The sequence below is a fragment of the Schistocerca americana genome, chromosome 6 (genome assembly GCF_021461395.2).
Source record: "Schistocerca americana isolate TAMUIC-IGC-003095 chromosome 6, iqSchAmer2.1, whole genome shotgun sequence".
NCBI classification, from domain to species: Eukaryota; Metazoa; Arthropoda; class Insecta; order Orthoptera; family Acrididae; genus Schistocerca; species Schistocerca americana.
In genome coordinates, this window is record NC_060124.1 from 164916476 (window position 1) to 164936443 (window position 19968).

A 19968-nucleotide genomic window follows, 5' to 3' on the forward strand; every position below is an offset into this window, starting at 1 on the left:
TTTTACTAGCATATTTGTTGCCTCCAAATAATTTTATTCTTAATATTTGATGGAGCCATTCTACTGATATATACACAACTAAATTTACGCCTACATGACTTATTTCACTTGGATCCATCTTGAAGGCTGTGCCAGTGGAAATTCGTTCTGTGGGTATTGGAAAATTGTTTGGTCTTGAAGGAGTTGTTATGGGGATGCAGATGTAAGTTTTCATTGCTGCAGGACACTCAGCTTAGTGCTGACATTGTATTCTTTGTAATTTCATTTCCATTGATCACTACTGGACTGAGAATCCTTACTTTATGTTGAAGTCTAAAAACTATTCCCTTGTTGGCGTGACTGGTATTGGAGGTGTTGATCTGGCAACTCTTCCATCTTATCCTGAAAACAGTAGGCAGGTAGTATCAGTCCATGGAGCAATCTCTTAAGAACAAAAATTGGAGCACGGTGTATCCTGGGGTTCATCACAGGACCTCTCTTGGTTTTTCATTTATTTCAACAATAGACTTATCAACCACATGTTTCATTTTTCTGACAACACTATACTTTTTACCAAGGGAAAAACTGCCCCATCGGCTCTACAAGCAATGGATATGCTCTTAGAAAACATCAAATAGTAGTTCATCAAAAATAAAATAAAAATGATCGAAGAAAAAACACATCATCTGATATGGATCCTGAGCAATGATGGATGCCACGAATATATGGAGGCAGTCAAACTGCTAAGCTTCATGACTGGCACCAAACTACCAATGAATGAACACTCAATGTATGTGTGCTCCAAGCTGTCCCGAGTAATATACCTTCTGAGGCGACTAAAGGGTATATAACTGGTCAGTACCTTACAACAGTGTATTATAGACTATTTCAGAGCCACATTAATTGTGGCTTGCTGTTGTGTGATACTCTCCAGCTAGCAAGGACATGCTAATACAAAAAAAAAGAAAAAGCGTCAGTATCATCACTTCAAGCAAAAGACTGTATCACTGCAAGCCTGTATTCAGACGTTGGGAAAATGACCATTTTCAACCAGTATCTATCTTTGTGCCTCGTCAATGTAAAAGAAAACCAAAGGGTTTCCAGATGAGACAAGAAATAAATAATTATGACTCCTGAAACAAGAGGAACACTGAAATCAATCGATCAAGCGGTGGATTGTCCTAAACACGAGATAGTTTCTCAATGATTGCTCTAAAATGTTCATCACCCATTGGAACTTCAATGAAGAATTTTTCAACAGTGAGCAAAGTGATTGGACTAAATAACATTATTTTCGTCTGTTATATAGGTGAACAATTTTCTTGGTATTTTTTTGGAAAACTGTAAAAAAATCGTAGGTCTGCATATATGTCTGTAATTTTGACGCAGTCCGACCTCAATGAACAGTAACTCCCGCTACGCAGCCATTCTATCCAGATCTGTTTACCTAACGTTGCTGGCAATAACATTCCATGTGTGTGAAGTTTAATATCTTCCGCTGTACTTCATCTACAGATGTAAACGTCAAGTGTAACTATGACAGTGTTATGATTCGAATCCTTGGAAGTGTGCATAATTATTTGAAATTGTGTAATCTTCTAAATGCGTTAGAATGTCTGTGATGTCGGGAATGCCAGCATCTCCAGGTAAGTTTCCGCAACTTACTTTGTTATTGTTACAATTTCTTTTTTAGAAGATAATTCGTGTATACAGGGTAACTGGACAGCAGCTATTCGACACCAGTGTTGAGACATCTTTTGAGTAACGGGAACAAAATAATCTTATTCGTGCGTTAAAGAAATTCTTTTGTGTTTTCCGGAATACTTCGTTACCTGATTTAAGCCTCTGGTCATACGTCCTATACACAAACGTTAATATTATATTGTTAGATACAGGAACGGGTGTCGTCAGATTTTATTTCTAGTTACGTTGGATGGCAGTTTATTCTTGTATGATGTTTGGTAAGGAAAACAAATTTAGAAATGTACAAATAAGTTCCTTGTTTATATTAGAATGTACGCAAGTTGGCAAACCAGTCTTACATCATGTAAATTCTACTTGATTGTCTTAGTTTCAGTTGGATTGTGTAAACTATCATAGAGAGATGGCTGTGCGTATCGAAATATATGTGTATAAAGTGTGTGTGTGTGTGTGTTATTGAGATATTCTCGTGTTTACAGATTTATTTATTTATCCAGGGTCATCTCACTATCACATAGTATTTATCACAATACAATTAAAGGTAAAGCTTTTATATGTCTGTACACAAGACACACCCTTTTTTTTCTCGGTTGGTTGTGCTGCAGCACCACTGGTACTGTGCCACGAACTCTGATACATTAAAATTGTATCAAACTAAAATAAATAGTTCAGAATATATGTACACACAGAATATACAAGTATGCTTTCATACGCATATGACAAGTGATCTACCAATGCTGTAATGAAGGAACAATCACAGTATTTACTTGAAAATATTTAGCAAAATCTAAACCAGGATGTCAGGTCAGAGCAAACTCTATAGTCCTGAATATCAGGTCAGTGTCTTAATAGCTGCTCTGCCTCATTTGGTTGTCTGTATTGTACAGTATTCTGTGGTTTCCCACAATTTGCTCCAGGTACTTAATAACACTGCATATACTCATTATACTGACGACCACCAGTCACACCTGGACGAGATACATGCTGTTAAGTATGATGACACTTGACTTAATGTGTACTTGACATTAGAGAGAGTCTTAGAGGATATCAGATTTTAAGTTCATGGCATATTACGTTTTTATCAATTTGCAAGAACATCACTCTGCAGCGTGGTAAAGTAGTTGGGTAAAAATACATCATGGCAAGATATTCTATTTTGTATCAACATTGCTATCCTGAATTTAGTATTTTGAGCAGCTGATTACAGTTCTAATGCTGTAGTTATAATGAATTGACTAAGAAAATTATGTATGACAATTTAATACCGGACAAGGTGGCAGGTTAGTTAAAACACTGTAGCCCCTTTTGAGATCTCCAGGTTTGAATAACATCTCTCTGCACTCAGTTTGGATTTTCTTTGGTTTTCTAAAAGTTATAGAAGGAAAACACTGGCTTGATTCCTTTGAAAATGACCCATCTGATTCCCCCCTCCCCTCCCCAAAATAAAATAAAAACAATAAATGGGTACTTTGCCTCTGATGATCTTGTTGTCAATAATATTCTAAACTCTAAGTTCCCAGCCAGTTTCAGTTCTGTTACCTGTGGAGTGTAAAAATAATGTCTAGAATTGCGCAGTGTCAGTTTTCTTTAGGGTTATGATTATTTAATTAGATGTGGAGCTAATGTGTCTGTTTTAAAGTTTATTTTTATATGTAAGTTTGTGCAGGTAGACCTTTGCTCAAGGCCCTTGAATGACTATTAATCATTAACACATGTGACTAATTACATAAATCATTGTGAGGTAAACAATCAGATTTGGTAGTTAACCAGAATTTCAGGCTATGAGTATTGAAAGAGGAAAATATATGTGAAAATTTTGATCCTAAGGTATGTGAAGATTAAAAGGTTATATAATAAGCTTACTACATCAAAATATTAATCATTAAAAATAAACTCGGTGAACTTCTGATTTCTTTAAACAAACTGCAGCCAACAAATAGCACAAATATGTTTCTGAACATCATTTGACCACATATCTTAGGAGTGCTGGTTATAGAGTTGCAGATATAATTTAACTTTCAGTTACTGCAAGTCAAGTTTTGGGAAAAGAGGCATTACTACATATGTTACGAAGGAACATAGATATAAAAACACTGATGCACATAGATTTTGCTGTGATCAGCAGACCAGCATTTTAAAGGTTGTGCTGCTGAAGTAATTTTTCAGGGAAATTAATGCTAATATTTACATTATGTAGGTATCCATGTGGTAATTTTGGTGAAGTAATATTAAGTGAAGATTTTAAATTAAATTTTCTGGAGTTGTGCTTGAGTCCCTTGCCATTTCATATAATATAGTTTCCCTCCTAGAATCTGGAACAAGAGTTACGGGGACCAGCAACATTGCTGTTGACAACATTTTTATAGGTGCATTGAGACTGCAAAGTCGTGCCTTAATTCCCATAATTAGTGGCCTCTCAAACCACAGTAGTCAACTGCTGACGTTCAAGATCATAGTGTGTGATGCAAATAAAAAGATTGGAAAAGCACAAAGGTACTAAATCCAAAAGGAAGTGAGGAATTCGAGAATAATTCACAAAATGCTGACAGAAAGGTGTGTAAAATCTTCCTGGTGTAAATGAAAAATAATATATTTTGTAATATAGTAATATACTACTTTGAAAACTGTTTTCCTAAGAAACTAACCAGCAGAAGCAGATTGAATACACCTAAACTCTGGATTACAGGTGAGATCAGTATATGATGCAAAACTAAGAGAAATCTGTGCTTGATATCAAGGGACTTTTGATAACAACAGGTTAAATCATGATACGGAGTGTACTGTAAAATTTTAAGAAAAATCACCAGAGCATCAAAATATATGTACTTTCAAGGGAAAATAATCTCTTCAACAACAAGATAAAAAATTGCTTGGGACATAGTAAAATGAGACAAGAAAATAAACTCACTTCCTTAAAGAATTTAGGAGTAATGGACACCACTCACCGAATAGCAGAAATGTTGAGTCATTGAGGGGCATAAACGAAAAGAGAATGCAAACTTTTCTCTCTCTCTCTCTCTCTCTCTCTCTCTCTCTCTCTCTCTCTCTCTCTCTCTCACACACACACACACACACACACACACACACAGGGGGAGAGAGAGAGAGAGAGAGAGAGAGAGAGAGAGAGAGAGTTCCTAAGATAGGCCTTCCAAAACAAGTTTGATGAAACTCATCTTCTTCCCACATATGCAGGAGAAGGAGCTCATGGATGCTCTTAAAATTAAATGTTAAAGTTATTACTTGTGATGAAATCAATAGTAAAATAATGACATTTTATCAGCAGAACTTACTCTTGGGGACCCCATTTAAAATACTTTAGTTAGTTTCCTTCAATTGCTTCAGCGACGATTCTGTCTTCATAGACTGTATTTCATCAAGGAATTTGATATGTATGTACCATACAAAATGGCAGTTTGGCTAATAAAGTGGACTTTTGTTCCTGGGGAGTTTAGTTCAAATCCCAATCAGACTGTCTAGGTTAAAATTTCCTGCTCAGGTTTAGTGTTAGGGTGGCTGATTTCCTCCGTGTGTGTGTGTGTGTGTGTGTGTGTGTGTGTGTGTGTGTGACAGAGAGAGATTTATGATGACTTAGCTTATTGAGAATGGTTTCAACAGAATAGTGCATGCTTTTCTGCACAAGAGTCAAGAAGGTGCAATTCAAATGTAGATTGAAATTCTTCCTAGTATTGTTGTTGTTTTTTCCAGTCTGAGGACTTGTTTGCTGCAGCTCTGCACACTGCTCTGTCCTGTACAATTCTCTTATCTCCAAGTAACTACATGAACAACCCACATCCATTTGAACCTGCTTTCTGTATTCGTAAATTACTGTATAGTCACAGTCCAGTTATGCCACAAATTTATTGTCTCCTCAGTTCTGTTCAGTACCACCTCATTAGTTATTCAATCTACCCATCTACTCTTCAGCATTCTTCAGTAACATCACATTTCAAAAGCATATATTCTTTCTGTCTGAACTGCTTTCATGACATTACATACAGTGTTAAAAATTTGGCTTCTTTAGAAAGATTTTTATGTCACTGGCATTATACATTTCATATCCTCTCTACTTCAACCATAATAGGTGATTTTACTGCCTAAACAGCAAAACTTGTATGCTACACTGTGTCTCATTTCCTAATCCGATTCCCTCAGAATCACTTCACTAAATGTGACTACATTCCATTGTACTTGTTTTGGTTTTGTTATGGTTCATCTTATATTGTCTTTCCAAGATACTGTCTATTCCGTTCAACCACACTTCCAAGTCTTTTACTGTCTCGGAATTATAAGAAGGATCAAAACATTTCCATTTGAAGGTGTTGCTGCAGCGTATAAGCAACATAGCATGACTCCAATGTGGGTATATAAGCACTGACATGTAGGCAAGGGATTAGTGTGGCATTCATGTCTTTCTGGTGTGCATGCGGTAAACGCAGAAATGTGAACTATGACGATGTTATTCCAAAATCTGTCCAAACAGGACCAATGTGCTGTTATTCTTTTCATAGCTGTCAAAGGACAAAGATGAGTATACATCCAATGAGAATGAAGAATGCATATTGGGCAGGATGTGTGGTGAAAACCACAATTGTTAACTGTTGCACCAAGTTATGTGGTGGTCGTGATTCAACACAACACACATCCCTGTATCGCAAATGTTGTAATCCGTAATTTACTCCAACTCAAGTGGAAGACATTCCAGCACACAGTCCTGATCTCTCCTCGTGCATTTATCATGTCTCTGGTCCCTTCAAAAAGACCTTGAAATGTCGATGATTCACATCAGACAAGGATGTGCAGCAGGCAGTTACAGATGTCTTTGCACAGTAGGACATTGTGCTTCATCAAATGGGTAACTTCAACCTGTTGATTTAGTTGGATGCTTGCCTAAATGCTCAAGGCAATTTTGCCTGATTGGCATGCCAATTCTAGACTGTACAGCTTATGAATGGGAACTTTTTGATTGCCCCTTATGCAATGTCATTGCCACAACCTCAAATTTTTTATTTCTTTTCCCTGAGCTTTACACCCATCTCCAGATTTCTCCTTACTTTCCTTCACAGCCTGCTAATTGTACAGATCGAATGACATTGGGAATAGGCTACAACCCTGTCTCACTTCCTTCTCAACAACTGCTTCCCTTTCATGCCCCTTGACACTCGTAACTGCCGTCTGGTTTTTATACAGATTGTAAATAACCTTCGCTCCCAGTATTTTACCCCTTATATCTCCAGAAATTTAGAGAGTGGATTCCAGTCAACATTGTCGAAAGCTTTCTCCAAATCAACAAATGTTGTTAATGTAGGTTTTCCTTGTTTCCTAAGATAAGTCATAGGGGCAGTATTGCCTCGTGTTTTCAAACATTTCTCCAGAAACCAAACTGATTTTCCTTGAGGTTGGCCTCTAGCAGTTTCTCCACCCTTCTGCAAATAATTTGTGTCAATATTTTGCAACCACATCTTTTTAAAATGATAATTTGGTAATATTCACATGTTCGGCACCTGCTTTCTTTGGAATTGGAAGTCTTGCATCCTTCTTTAAGTCTGAGGGTATTCCCCTGTCTCATATCTTTGACATATGGTATAATAGTTTAGTCATGGCTGGCTCTTCAAAGAATATCTGCGGTTCTGAGGGAATGTCGTCATCTACTCTAGGGGCCTTGTTTTCACTTGGGTCTTTCAGAGCTTTGTCAAATTCATCTTCCATTATATCTCCCTTCTCATCTTCGTATACCTCCTCTTCCTGTTCTGTAATATTGCCTTCAGGTTCATTTCCCTTGTATAGCCGTCTGTGTATTCCTTCCATCTTCCAGCTGTCTTTTTGTTTAGTACTGATTTTCCACTGAGCTCTTGAAAATCATACAGCTGCATCTCTCTTCTCCAAAGACCTCTTTAATTTTCCTGTAAACAGTACCTATCATTCTTGTTAGTTATTCATGCTTCTGTAACTAAAATTTGCCCTTTAGCCACTTGTGATCAGTCGTTTTGCACTTCCTTTCACTCATTTTTTTAGACATTTGTATTCACTTTCACCTGCTTCATTTGCTGAATTTTTAATTTTTCTCTTTCATCAATTAAATCCAATAACACTCCTGGTGTCCTAGGATTCCTGATAGACTCTGTCTTCTTACCTATTTGATCCTTTGCTACCCTCACTGTTTCATCTCTCGAAGATACACAATTGCCTTCTACTGTACACCCTTCCCTTGTTTCATTCAAATTTTGCAAATGCTTTTGTTTTAATCTGCACCTCATAACCAATCACTTATGGTCAAAGTCCACATCTGTCCCTGGAAATGTTTGCCTGTTTAAAATCTGGTTCATAATCTCTGTCATACCATTAGATAATCAGGATAAAATATTCTCGGTTTAAAATCTGGTTCAAAATCTCTGTCTTACTATTAGATAACTAGGATAAAATCTTCTCGGTTTTCAAATCGCATCAATTCCAATAAAATTCTCGAGCTTTCAGTGGCTAGCTCAGCCATCGTCGTCTGGAGTAAAACTACTGACTGCCTGCTTATACACCTACAACTACGGCCGCTGGCACCAATCAGAGAGGGGTCAAAATGATGCATGTACAGTATGAATTGCAGCAGTTGAGGTACATGTTCAGGGAGAATGGCTACAGCAAAAGAGAAGTTGCAAACGCTTTCAGGTGTCACGGAAGAAGGATGCCTTGTGAATCAGAAGAAGAAGCCAAGCAAGCGACTTCCCTACCATACTGTGGGGCAACGAGCAGCAGCTTAGGACGTGTACTGCAGGGACATGGATTGACACCAGTGTTCTGGCCCATCCCCAAGATAAGAGATAAGTTGCTCCCTGTTAAAGACGACATAGCTCTTCATGTGCCCTGTGTGTATGGTGTCCCTTGCGAGTGCGGCAGCATCTGTATAGGCAAGACAGCTCACACAATTGTGAGCACAAGAGACATATTAAGCAAAGGGGGCTCGACAAGTCACTGATGGCTGAGCATTACCTCAAAAACGGACACAAAATACAGTTTGAGAACACAAGAGTCTTTGGTTCATGCATCAACACACTGGGTCTCTGTTATAAAAGAGGTGGCTGAGATTAGAATGAACAGCAACTGATTAGGATGAGGGATTGGGCTTTGGATGTCGAAAGGAAGAAATAGCTGATGTGTAACGCTTGTAGAGAAGTGGGAGTGGCAGTTTCAAATGTGGCGCTGGCCCCTCACACCACGTGGTATCACTCGGTCCCACTGCGGGCCAGAGCTGTCCAACTCGCCTTCCGTGTGCATGTAGTTTTGGCCCCCTGTGATTGGTACCAGCAACCGTGATCATAGGTATATAAGTGGAAAATAGTGCCAGTCCCAGCAGTCAGTAGTTTTACTCCTGATGACGATGGCAGAGAGAGCCATTGAAAGCTTGAGAATTTTATTGGAGTTGATGTGGCTCTTCAGGTATCTTCCACACATACAACCTTCTTTCATTATTTCTAAACCAAGTATTAGCAAATGATTAATGAATGGCCTGTGCAAAATTCTGCCAGGCAGCTTCCTCTTTCATTCCTTTCCCCCAGCCCATATTCTCCTACTATTTTCCTTCTCTTCCTCTTCCTACTGCTGAATTACAGTCACCCGTCACAATTAAATGTTCCTCTCTCTTAATTATCTGAATAATTTCCTTTGTCTCATCATGCGTTCTTCCAATCTCTGCATCTGTGGAGCTAATTGGTACATAGACTTGTATTACTGTGCTTAATGTTGGCTTTGCCTCTGTTGGCTGTGATAATGCATCCACTTTGGGCACAAAGTAATACAAATTTATATACCAACTAGCTTCGCAGATGAAAAGATTAGAAGGGTGTATGATGAGATTTCCTAATAACTTACCCACATTCCCATTTTTTATTCCGTATTAGACTTACCCCTTAGTTAGCTCTTTAGCTCTGTTTGATTTTGCACTCACATGACCAGAAGTCACTGAACTTCACTTATCCACACTATGTCTAACTTCAACCTATCTGTTAATCTTTTCAGATTTTATGACCTTATGTACCTATTTAAGGGATCTAACATTCCGTGCTCTGATCCGCAGAATGACAGATCTATTTTTCATGATGATGACATCCTTCTGAGTAGCTCCTGCCCAGAGATTCAAAGTGGGGACTATTTTACCTCTGGAATATTTATCCAAGTGGATACCATCATCATTTAACCATACAGTAAAGCTACCTGTCCTTGGGGAAAAGTAACGGTTATTGTTTACCATAGCGTTCAGCTGTTTACAGTACTAGCAAAGTGAGGCCAGGTTGGCTGGTGTTAAAAGGCCACATCAGTCAATCCTCCAGATTGTTGCCCCTGCAACTGCTGAAAAGACTGCTGCCCCTCGTCAAGAATCACATGTTTGTCTGGCATCTCCACAGATAATCTCTTGTTGTGGTTGCACCTACAGTACAGCTAGCTATCTGTATAGGCGAGGCACACATGCCACCCCATCTCTGTAATGTGTCTGGTTCATGAGGCAAGCTTGGTATTAAGTGAGTGAAAGCTGATAATTCTTGCAAATAAGCTCATATTGATATCAACAAATAACATTAATGAAAGTCAATCTGGACTTTCCATTGTTTAACATTAAAGAAAATATATTTTGTGAGGCTAATGTCGGAACAGGGGTTGACAAGAGATTCCTAAGCTTAACACCACGTATTGCTTGAACTGTACGTTTCTGAGTCAAAAATACCTTTCGTGAATGGGAAGGGTTACCCCAGACTATAATGCTATATGTTGTAAGAGAATGAAAATAAGCAAATTAGGCTACTTTTCATGTTAGACTGTCACTTATTGCAGATACTGTTCTAATGGTAAATATTTAGCAGTATTCAGTTTTTTAAATAAGATTCTGAATGTAGGCTTTCCAGGACACCTTGCCAGAACCTAGGAGTTTGGATTGTTGAGGCTCACAAACTAAATGCCCATTCTGTGTAATCAAAACGTTAGGTATATGCTGCTGCGTATTTAATAAACTTGTCATTGATTTGATTCACCAGTGTCATATGTTACTTCATTACGCCAACAGTTTATAGTTTTATGTTTGTTTTAGGACATGTTCTTGGAAATTAAGAAATATTCTGACGTTATTTGGGTGGAGTGATGTGTTTAGGTCTACACGTATCTGCACAAACATTTTGTTTCCACTAGCAAACACACACACACACACTGTACACCCTGTAGTTCTTCTGTTTTGTTTTATTCTGTTTTATTTCCATTCTGCAGCATCCATTTTTATTGAAGTATTTAAATTTTTCTACTTGTTTAATAAGTGTATCGCCAATGTTGTGTATTCTGAACTTAGTGTCACAGGTCACTAGTAGATTGGTTTATTCTTAAACTTATTTGCAGTTTCCTTTCTTGTTTTCTGGATATAAATGCCCAGTCAAACACTCAAGGTCATATACATACTGTGCTACTATAACAAGATCATCTAAAAAAATTCATGAGATTAATGAAAACAGCTGTTGATCAGTAACAAATTTAATTTTCATCATAGTGATCTTCAAAGAGCCACTTCCACATACAAATTAAACAACCATAATCACCTGTGACAGGTGGTCATTCATACCTAGATAACATGGAGCCTCCCACAGTTTTCTTGTGGAAACCTAACCATACACTTCTGTCAGATCTACAAAGGCAATGTGTATTTCCTTTCATCCTGCTCAATAAAAGATACAGATGTGGAATCTGTTTTGTCTATATTGCTTCTGATATACCTCAGTGTGGTACTCATCTGAAAAATGAGACATTTTCTGCTCTGTTGCTGTCTTAGTATGTGGTCTATAGTTATTCATAAGAATATATGTATTTTTGTGATGTCCTCTGATTTTGAATGATCCCATGAGTGTTTCCACAACCAAATGATTAGTCATTCTTTAAATAATCTATCAAGTTCCTGTGATGTAAGCATCGTGTATCAGTCAGCTTCTTCAAATCTTGCCTTCTTTCTTGTTTATGTACTGTAGCCTATTTTCAGTTAAAATGATTGTGCAGTGTTTTCTCCATTCAATTAGATGAATTCAGTTGTCAGCTACTTTGTGTATCATTTTTTCTTTTATACATGTATAATTGTCCTTCAAGCATTTTGTAGCTAATGCTCTATGTTCTTTTTAGGTGTGTTTCTCGTCCTTAATCCTCGAATGGGCTCGCCTATGTATAAAGTGCACCAACCATAAATAAAATGATTTCGCGCAGTTCTGTTGTTGTTTTAAAATTGTGAACCCATATGTAGTCCTTCTTTATTGCTTCAGCTAACACAGTGATAAATTGTGTTGCCATATGCCCAAGTGAGCAGCAGTAATATAAAATACAAGGTGAGCTAGGGAAGAAAAACCTTAGGATCCATCCAAGAAAATGACCTATATTACAAGCTAACTGTACAATCACACAATGAGGTTGTTGTCTACAAGATAATTAGTAATTGAATAAGCGATTGGCTGGGATCTGATGCAGCTGTGTGTTTAATGCTTAAAGTGGGTCATTACTGTCTCAGTAACATCTGCCTGTGGCAGCAGACTGTTTATTTCATTATTGTTCAATAAAACAGTGCTTTAGCTCATGTTACGCAAGTTTATTTTATCGTTGTTAAATTAAACTATCTGTGATTTTGCTTGTACATATTTACCTTGGTTACATAAAGGCAGCTATTCTTTGCATATGTACAAAGTGTGCCGCACGTCCACTCATGTTACGGAAAATGGCGCACCTACTCGAGGGTGATGATAACCAGTGTATGTATCCCTCTTTTCCCAAATGCACTGGTAGATATCTACCCAGCAGAACAGTCATGATATACAGTCACTGCAAAGAAATTTCTAAAGAAACAGAGACTGCTGCATAATAGGTGTAATATAAAGCATATGGCTGTAGATAGAGAGATGCTGAATGCAATGCTTTTTGCTGTCAAGAGAGCAATGTGTGATGCCTTCAGTAACTACTATAACAGAATGTCAAGTGACCTTTCACAGAACTCAAAGAAATTCTGGTCAAATGTAAGGGCTGTTGGTGGCATCAAAGTTATTGTCCAGTCCATAGTGAATGAGACAGGAACTGATATTGGTGGAAGCAAAGCAAAGGCTGAAATGCTTTACTCACTTTTCAAATGTTCCTTTACAAAGGAAAACCAGGAGAAACAGCCGAAATCGTTAAAATTGAACAATACTGCAGGGCCCAATGGAATCCCTATTGGATTCTATACTGAATTTGTGACTGAGTTAGCCCCTCTTGTATCTATAATCTATTGATTGAACAAAAAACCATGCCCAGTTCTTGGAAAAAGGTGCAGGTCACACCTGCCTACAAGCCCTGTAGTAGAAGTGATCCACAAAACTACCATCCAATAACTGGAACATTCTGAGCTGAAACAAATGAGGTATCTTGAACAGAATGCCAGTGCCAACCAGCATGGATTTTGAAAACATCGATCATGTGAAACCCAACTTGCACTTTTCTCGCATCATACTGAAACCTTTGGATCAAGACAGTTTGGTAGATGCGGTAAGTCTTGATTTCCAAAAAATACTTGACTCAGTACCGCACCTACACTTATTTCCATAATTACGATCATGTGGCGTATCAGGTGAAATTTTTTATTGGATTTAGGACATTTTTGTATGGAAGATAAAACATGTTATCTTGGCTGGAGAGTCATCATCAGATGTAGAAGTAACTCTGGGTGTTCCCCAGGAAAGTGTGTTGGACCCTAGCTGTTCATGTTGTGCATTAATGACCTTGCAGAAAATATTGATAGTAAAATTGGGCTTCTTGCAGATGATGAAGTTATCTGTAATCAAGTGCTATTTGAAAGCAGCTGCATAAATATTCAGTCAGATCTTGATAAGATTTCAAAGTTGCGCAGAGATTGCCAACTTGCTCTAAATGTTCAAAAATGTAAAATTTTGCTTTTGCACTTCATGGAGAAAAATAAATAAATAAATCCTATGACTGTAATAGCTGTGGAATCGGCCAACTCGTATAAATAGCTGGGTGTGAGACTTTGTAGGGATATGAACTGGAATGATCACATATGTTCAGTCATGAGAAAAGCAGGTGCTAGACTTTGGTTTATCGGTAGAATACTGGGGAAGTGCAATCAATCTACAAAAGCGATTGCTTGCACATCACTTGTGCGACTGGTTCTACAATATTGCTCAAGTGTGTGGGACCAGTACCAGATGGGCTAATAGGCCAACAGGGGATATTGAACATATACAGAGGAGGACAGTACAAATGGTCACAGATTTCTTTAATCCATGGAAGAGTGTCACAGAGATACTGAAGGAAGTGAATGGGAAGACTCTTGAAGATAGGAGGATAGGTATAAACTATCCCAAGAAAGCCTATTAATATCGTTCATAGAAGGATCGGGAAGATAATATTAGAATAATTAAAACCTGCATAGAGACATTTGGTTTGCAGAGTATAGATGTAGGTGTAGTAATCCACTCCTTAAAGGGGCATGGGGGGGGGGGGGGGGGCATGGCACATCTGTCACGTTTGACATGCCACTCATGCTCAGTCCTCAGAGACGAAAGTCTTTGTTGGCTGCATATGGGTTTGGTGAATGCTGGGCCCCTGGATGCATACTGGTGAAGGGCTTTCAGCCCACTGTAGCTGTACTCTCTGGGCACGCTTCAGCATTCAGCGTGCAGTGTGGTGGGTGAGTGTTGTGTGGCACAGACAATGAGGATCTTTGCCTAACCTCCCGGTCATACAATGAAGCTCTGGACTAAATGTTAGGAATGGAATATATCATTAATAATAGAAACAGAGAATCACAGCAAGCCACCAATCTCCTGAAATCAAAACAGTTGGGTGAGCACCGCAGTGTAGTTGAACTGCATCAAACTGTCAAGAAGTAGTAACATCTACGTCTACATCTGTACTGTGAAAGCTACTATGCAAAGTGCGGTAGTACTGCTGTTAGTCATTCCTTTTCCTATTTCACTCACAAATGGAGTGACAGAAAAATTACTATCTATATGATGCCATATGAACCTCTATTTGTATTTACCTAAGATGTATGTTGTTAGCAGTAGGATTTTTGTGTAGTCTGTCTCAGATGAACGTTCTCTAAACTTTCTTAATGTTCCGTGAAAAGAGCATTATCATCCTTTTGAGGATTCCCATGTGTGCTCACAGAGCATTTCTGCAATATGTATGAAATGAACCTACCAGTAACAAATGAAGCAGCACACCTCTGAATTGCTTCAGTGTGTTCTTTTCATCCAAACTGGTGGATCACACACATATTCTGTATGTAGTCTCCTTTGTAAATGAGCTACATTTTCCTAGAACTATCCTGAAGTGAAACAGTCCTCTTTCCTATTACCAACCTTACGTGCCCATTCCATTTCACATCTCATTGCTATTCCTACTCACCTGAATTAGCTTACCTCTTTCTACGTTTAGTACAAGCTGTCATTCATCACCCAAACATAAATTCTGTCCAAGCCAATCCTCCTGTATCCTCCTACATTCACTTGAAGGTGAGACTTTTCCATACACTATAGTATCATCAGCAAACAGCTGCAGATTGCTGCCCACACAGCCTATTAGGTCATTTAGGTCTGTTTATGACAAGTGTGGTCCTATTACACTTCCCTGGACTACTGGCTACACCTTTGTCTCTAATGATTACTCACTTTAAGGACAACATACTAGTTTCTATTAATTAAAATGTCTTTGAGCCACTCACATATCTGATAACCTATTCCGTATATGCAGATCTTTAACAGTCCGCAATGTGCCACTGTGTCAAATGCCTTCACATAATACAGAACTTAAGGAAGAGTGGGCTGACGAGGGATCAGCGGAAGTTTTAAATTCCGTGTTTAAGAAATCGTCCACACGTGAAAACTGTACAAACATACCACCATTTGACCACCGAATAGACTGCTGAATGGACGACATATTAATAACCATCCATGGCATAGAGAAACAACTGAAAGAGCTGAAAACAAATAAGTCGTCAGTTCCAGATGGAATCCCACTATAGTTTATGCATTGGCTCCTTACTTAGCTTGCTTGCATTTACCGTGAATCTGTCGCCAAGTGCACAGTCCCAAGCATCAGGAAAAAAGCACAGATGAATCCTGTATATAAGAAGGGCAATAGAACTGACCAGCAAAATGGCAGGCCAGTATCCTTAACGTTGGTTTGATGCAGAATTCTAAAACATTTCTGAGTTTGAACATAATAAATTTACTGGAGGCTGAAAAGCTTATGTCAGCGAATCACAAAGTACATCGAGAAAGTTCAGAGAAGGGCAGTACATTGTGTATTAGCGAGAAATAGGGGAGAGAGTGTCGCAGACTTGATACAGACTTTGGGGTGGACATCATTAAAACAAAGTTGTTTCTCATTGCAGCAGGATCTTCTCATGAAATTTCAATCACAACCTAAGTGTGATTTGCAGACTAGCCATGTAGATGTAGACCAGCACGGCTTTAGAAAGAATCGCTCACGTGAAACTCGGCTCACTATTTTCTCGCATGACATCCTGTGAACTACAGATGAAGGATAACAGGCAGCTTCTGTATTTCTAGATTTCTGAAAAACATTCGAAAAGCAGACTGTTAACAAAGTTACAAGCATACAGAATAGGTTCCCAGATATGTGAATAGCTCGAAGTCTTGTCCTTGACATAAAACGTTCATCAGAGGCAAGGATAATGTCAGGAGTGCCCCAAGGAAGTGTGGTAGGACCGCTTTATTTTCTATATACATAAATTATCTGGTGGACAAAGTGAGCAGCAGTCTGCGGTTGTTTGCTAATGACACTGTTGTGTGCAGAAAGGTGTTGAAGATCAGTGACTGTGGGATGATACGAGACTACTTAGACTAAAGTTTTACTTGGTGTGATGAATGACAGCTGGCTGTAAATGTAGAAAAATGTTAATTAATAAAGATGACTAGGAAAAACAAACCCATTATGTTCAGTTAGAGCATTAGTAGTGTCCTGCTGGACACTGTCCTGTCATTTCAGTATCTGAGCATAGCATTGCAATGCAATTTTAAATGGAAGGACCATGTGAGGATCGTAGTAGGGAAGGCAGATACTCGACTTTGGTTTATTGGGAGAATTTTAGGAAAGTGTGTCTCACCTGTAAAAAACACCATGTATAGGACACTAGTGCAACTTATTCTTGAGTACTGCTTGAGTGTTTGGAATCCACACCAGGTCAGATTAAAGGAACACATTGAAGCAATTAAAGGGGGGGGGGGGGGTGCTAGATTTGTAACCAGTATGTTCAAAGAACATGTAAGTATTATGGAGATGCTTTGGAAACCCAAATGGGAATCCCTGGAGAAGGTGACATTCTTGGTGAGGAACACTATTGAGAAAATTTAGAGAACTGGCATTTGGAGCTGAAAGCAGAGTAATCCTTCTGCTGCCAACATAAATTTTGCATAAGGCTTACAAAGATAAGACCCAGACTGTCAGATACATCCTATTGTTCAGTCTGGGTGAACCCTTATGTAATCTATAATGTCAGACTGCAGCCAAAGTTTACTTCATTTCACAATTCTTTTTTGAAACCCTCCCTTCCTATGCCCGCCTTTCCCGTCCTGACCAGGCCACTACTTTTTGTGCCTGTGCTGATTTTTGTTTTAAAATTCTATGTAGTGTCTGGCTTTCTACATAGGTCATTAGGTAAAAGATGTTAATGTTTTGTTTTTTTTCTCCAGGTTGGCTAGTTCATACTATTTTTTCCCAGTGATCAGCCAGTGACAACTCCATATTACATTGACCTTAGACCGAATCTTATGTCTTTGTTTTGAACTTGTGAGTGAGAGAGATTGTAGAAGAGTATACCAGAATTAAATATCGTATTTTACCTTTTGAAACAAAATTTTAAACATTTTAGTCACATTCGTCTCAATTTGGTAAGGGTGCTTATGACTTCATTGTCGAGCACTCTATACATAGAACCTCTCAATAGCATCATGAAGGTCCAGTGTAATGGAGGATAGGACCAGCAGCTTGGATGCGAAATAGTTTTATTTTTTTCCAATATCTTTCACAGTCATGATGATAATCATCCCTTTCTGGCAACTTGTTTCGTACCATCATGTACATCTATTTTCAGACCCCAGCCAGCCTACAAAAGATTTTATGGTGTTAACGAAAGTATAATTACAATGTACTTCCACAATTGTACATATAAGTTGAACATTGCATAAAGCATTATAAACTATTTCCTTCATGCAATACATGTTTCTACATACCTTAAATGTAACTGTGATCATACAGTTTACCAATGTACATATGAGCAACAAATGTTCCTATTCGTTGTTAGAAATCATTACATGAATACAAAATGTTAGACTTCATATGAGTAAACAATACGGTTTTCTTTCAGTCAAATGCAGTGAACTGACATGCTGCTCTGCCCTAGTCACATTGTAATTTCGCAGAGAATGCAACAGCCTCATACATAATTGAAATGTTACTTGCATTATTAGTCAGTGGTATCAAACCACTATTAATAGCACAAACCTTCATTACAATTGTTACAATTAATTCAATCATTTACATATTTTTACACAAATAATAGTACATTACACATTGTAATAAAACCAAAGCAACCCACAATATTGCATGCCAAAAGCCAACATCCTCATCTGACAGACTGATGAACTTACTGATGCTGCATTATTTTAGCAGAGTAAGTTTCATCTTATGCTAATTTTATGTTTGTAACTGTAGTCCAGTTATTGTTGTCTTCCTTGTAAATGGAACTGGAGCTGGCTGTGTCTTTCTTGGAAGGGTAGCAACGAGGAAGTAATGAAGAATCACTGTTTGTGAGGGGAGGATGCTGTGTGAATGAAGGGGCTATGTGAACAACAGCGGGAACATAGTGATATGCCGTTAATAATGTATTGTTATCAGTTCATCCTGAAAGGTAATAGCATTGGGAGAAATTTCGTATCTTCTGTCGATGTCTGATGAACTTCTTTCCGCTAAAATAGTTTGCCATGTAAGTAGACCGAGAAGACTGCACAGTTCTGACCGTCCAATGCTTCGGTCTCTGACTCAGGAGTGTTACAGCAGTGTTGATGGAGAATAGTGTCAGCACATCACCCTCGTTACTATTCATATCAACGTTTATTAAAACAAGATGCTGCCTCTCCTTCAAAAGGCCTCTTAATTGTTTTCATGAGACTTAATGGATGCTGTTGCAGTTTTCTCATTAGAAAAGCCACCACCTGGTGGTACTGAGTATAGCAGCCTCACTGATTTCTTAGTTACAGAATTGGCCACAGCTGCCTCCCACTGCTCCTAGGCATATTTTGATAGTGTGTAATTTGTAGGCCATTATTAATTTTTATTTATTTGTGTTGATCACACAGCTTTTTGAAAAGCTGAATTCTGAATAGAATTACCAGTTTTAGCTATGCAGTAGCCGTCTTCAGATTCTCTCTCATTCTGCTGTACTGCAACAAGTAAAAACACATATAAATAACACAGGTTTTGGAGGGGAGTTACTACTCATATCCCCCCAGGGGGCCCACAGTCCCTTTTGTGGGTACATGTGTGGCGCGCACGGGGCCCCAAGCTATTGCAGTTGCCTTCCTTTTTCCAGACTGCATTACCATCCCTGTTCCTCTCCTTCCCTGACCTTGCTCCTTTCTCCCTGTCCCCTTCCCCCTCCTTTTGCTCTTGGTGGACTTTTTTAATCAACCTGACTATCCTCCCGGCTTTGTTTTGGTATGTGCTATAGTTTAGTTTGCTGTCTCCCCTCTCCCTTTCGGCGTTTTTGGTCTCATTGGAATTTGACTTCCATTTCCAAAGTTTTCTGTTCAGTGTGAACCATTTGGGGATGAGCTCACAACCTAGTTTCCATTGTGCAGGCTCCTCTCCCCCTCCCCTCCCTTTTCCCCTTGCACCCTGGCCCCCTTCCTGCTAGGTCACCAGCACAGTAGCCAGTCCATGTGGTGGGGCAGTTAAATACCCACTTGTCTGAGCCCCCTGACAACACAGGGATCACACTGCTAGTACCTGAGCTGTTGATGCCTCGTGTATGCCAAGGAGTCGATGCTCATCACTTTGGACCATGAGAACTCCCGGCAATGGCTGCCGTGCCAGATGGCCCTTGCTGTGGCTGGGTGGCAAGCCCCTGGTCAGAGTGGATGGTACTAGGGTGGACGCCTTGCACATGAAGCGACGAAACTTTCAACACCCTGGCCATTCTGTAGCCGTCTCTGAGAGTGATAGAAGACATGACACTCCTTCTTCTGATCCTTCGGCCTTCCCCTCCCTGGC

The 19968-nt window shown here is 38.9% G+C and overlaps 1 protein-coding gene across 1 annotated transcript in view; it reads left to right on the plus strand.

Moving 5' to 3' along the window:
• Positions 1-1343: 1343 nt before the first annotated feature.
• LOC124619624 (vacuolar protein sorting-associated protein 28 homolog) overlaps positions 1344-19968 on the plus strand; it is a 73609-nt gene continuing 54984 nt past the window's right edge. Inside the window, exon 1 of the mRNA XM_047146134.1 lies at positions 1344-1625. Within this exon, the coding sequence (XP_047002090.1) occupies positions 1592-1625 (34 nt within the window). The 5' untranslated portion in view covers positions 1344-1591. The remainder of the gene's footprint in view (positions 1626-19968) is intronic.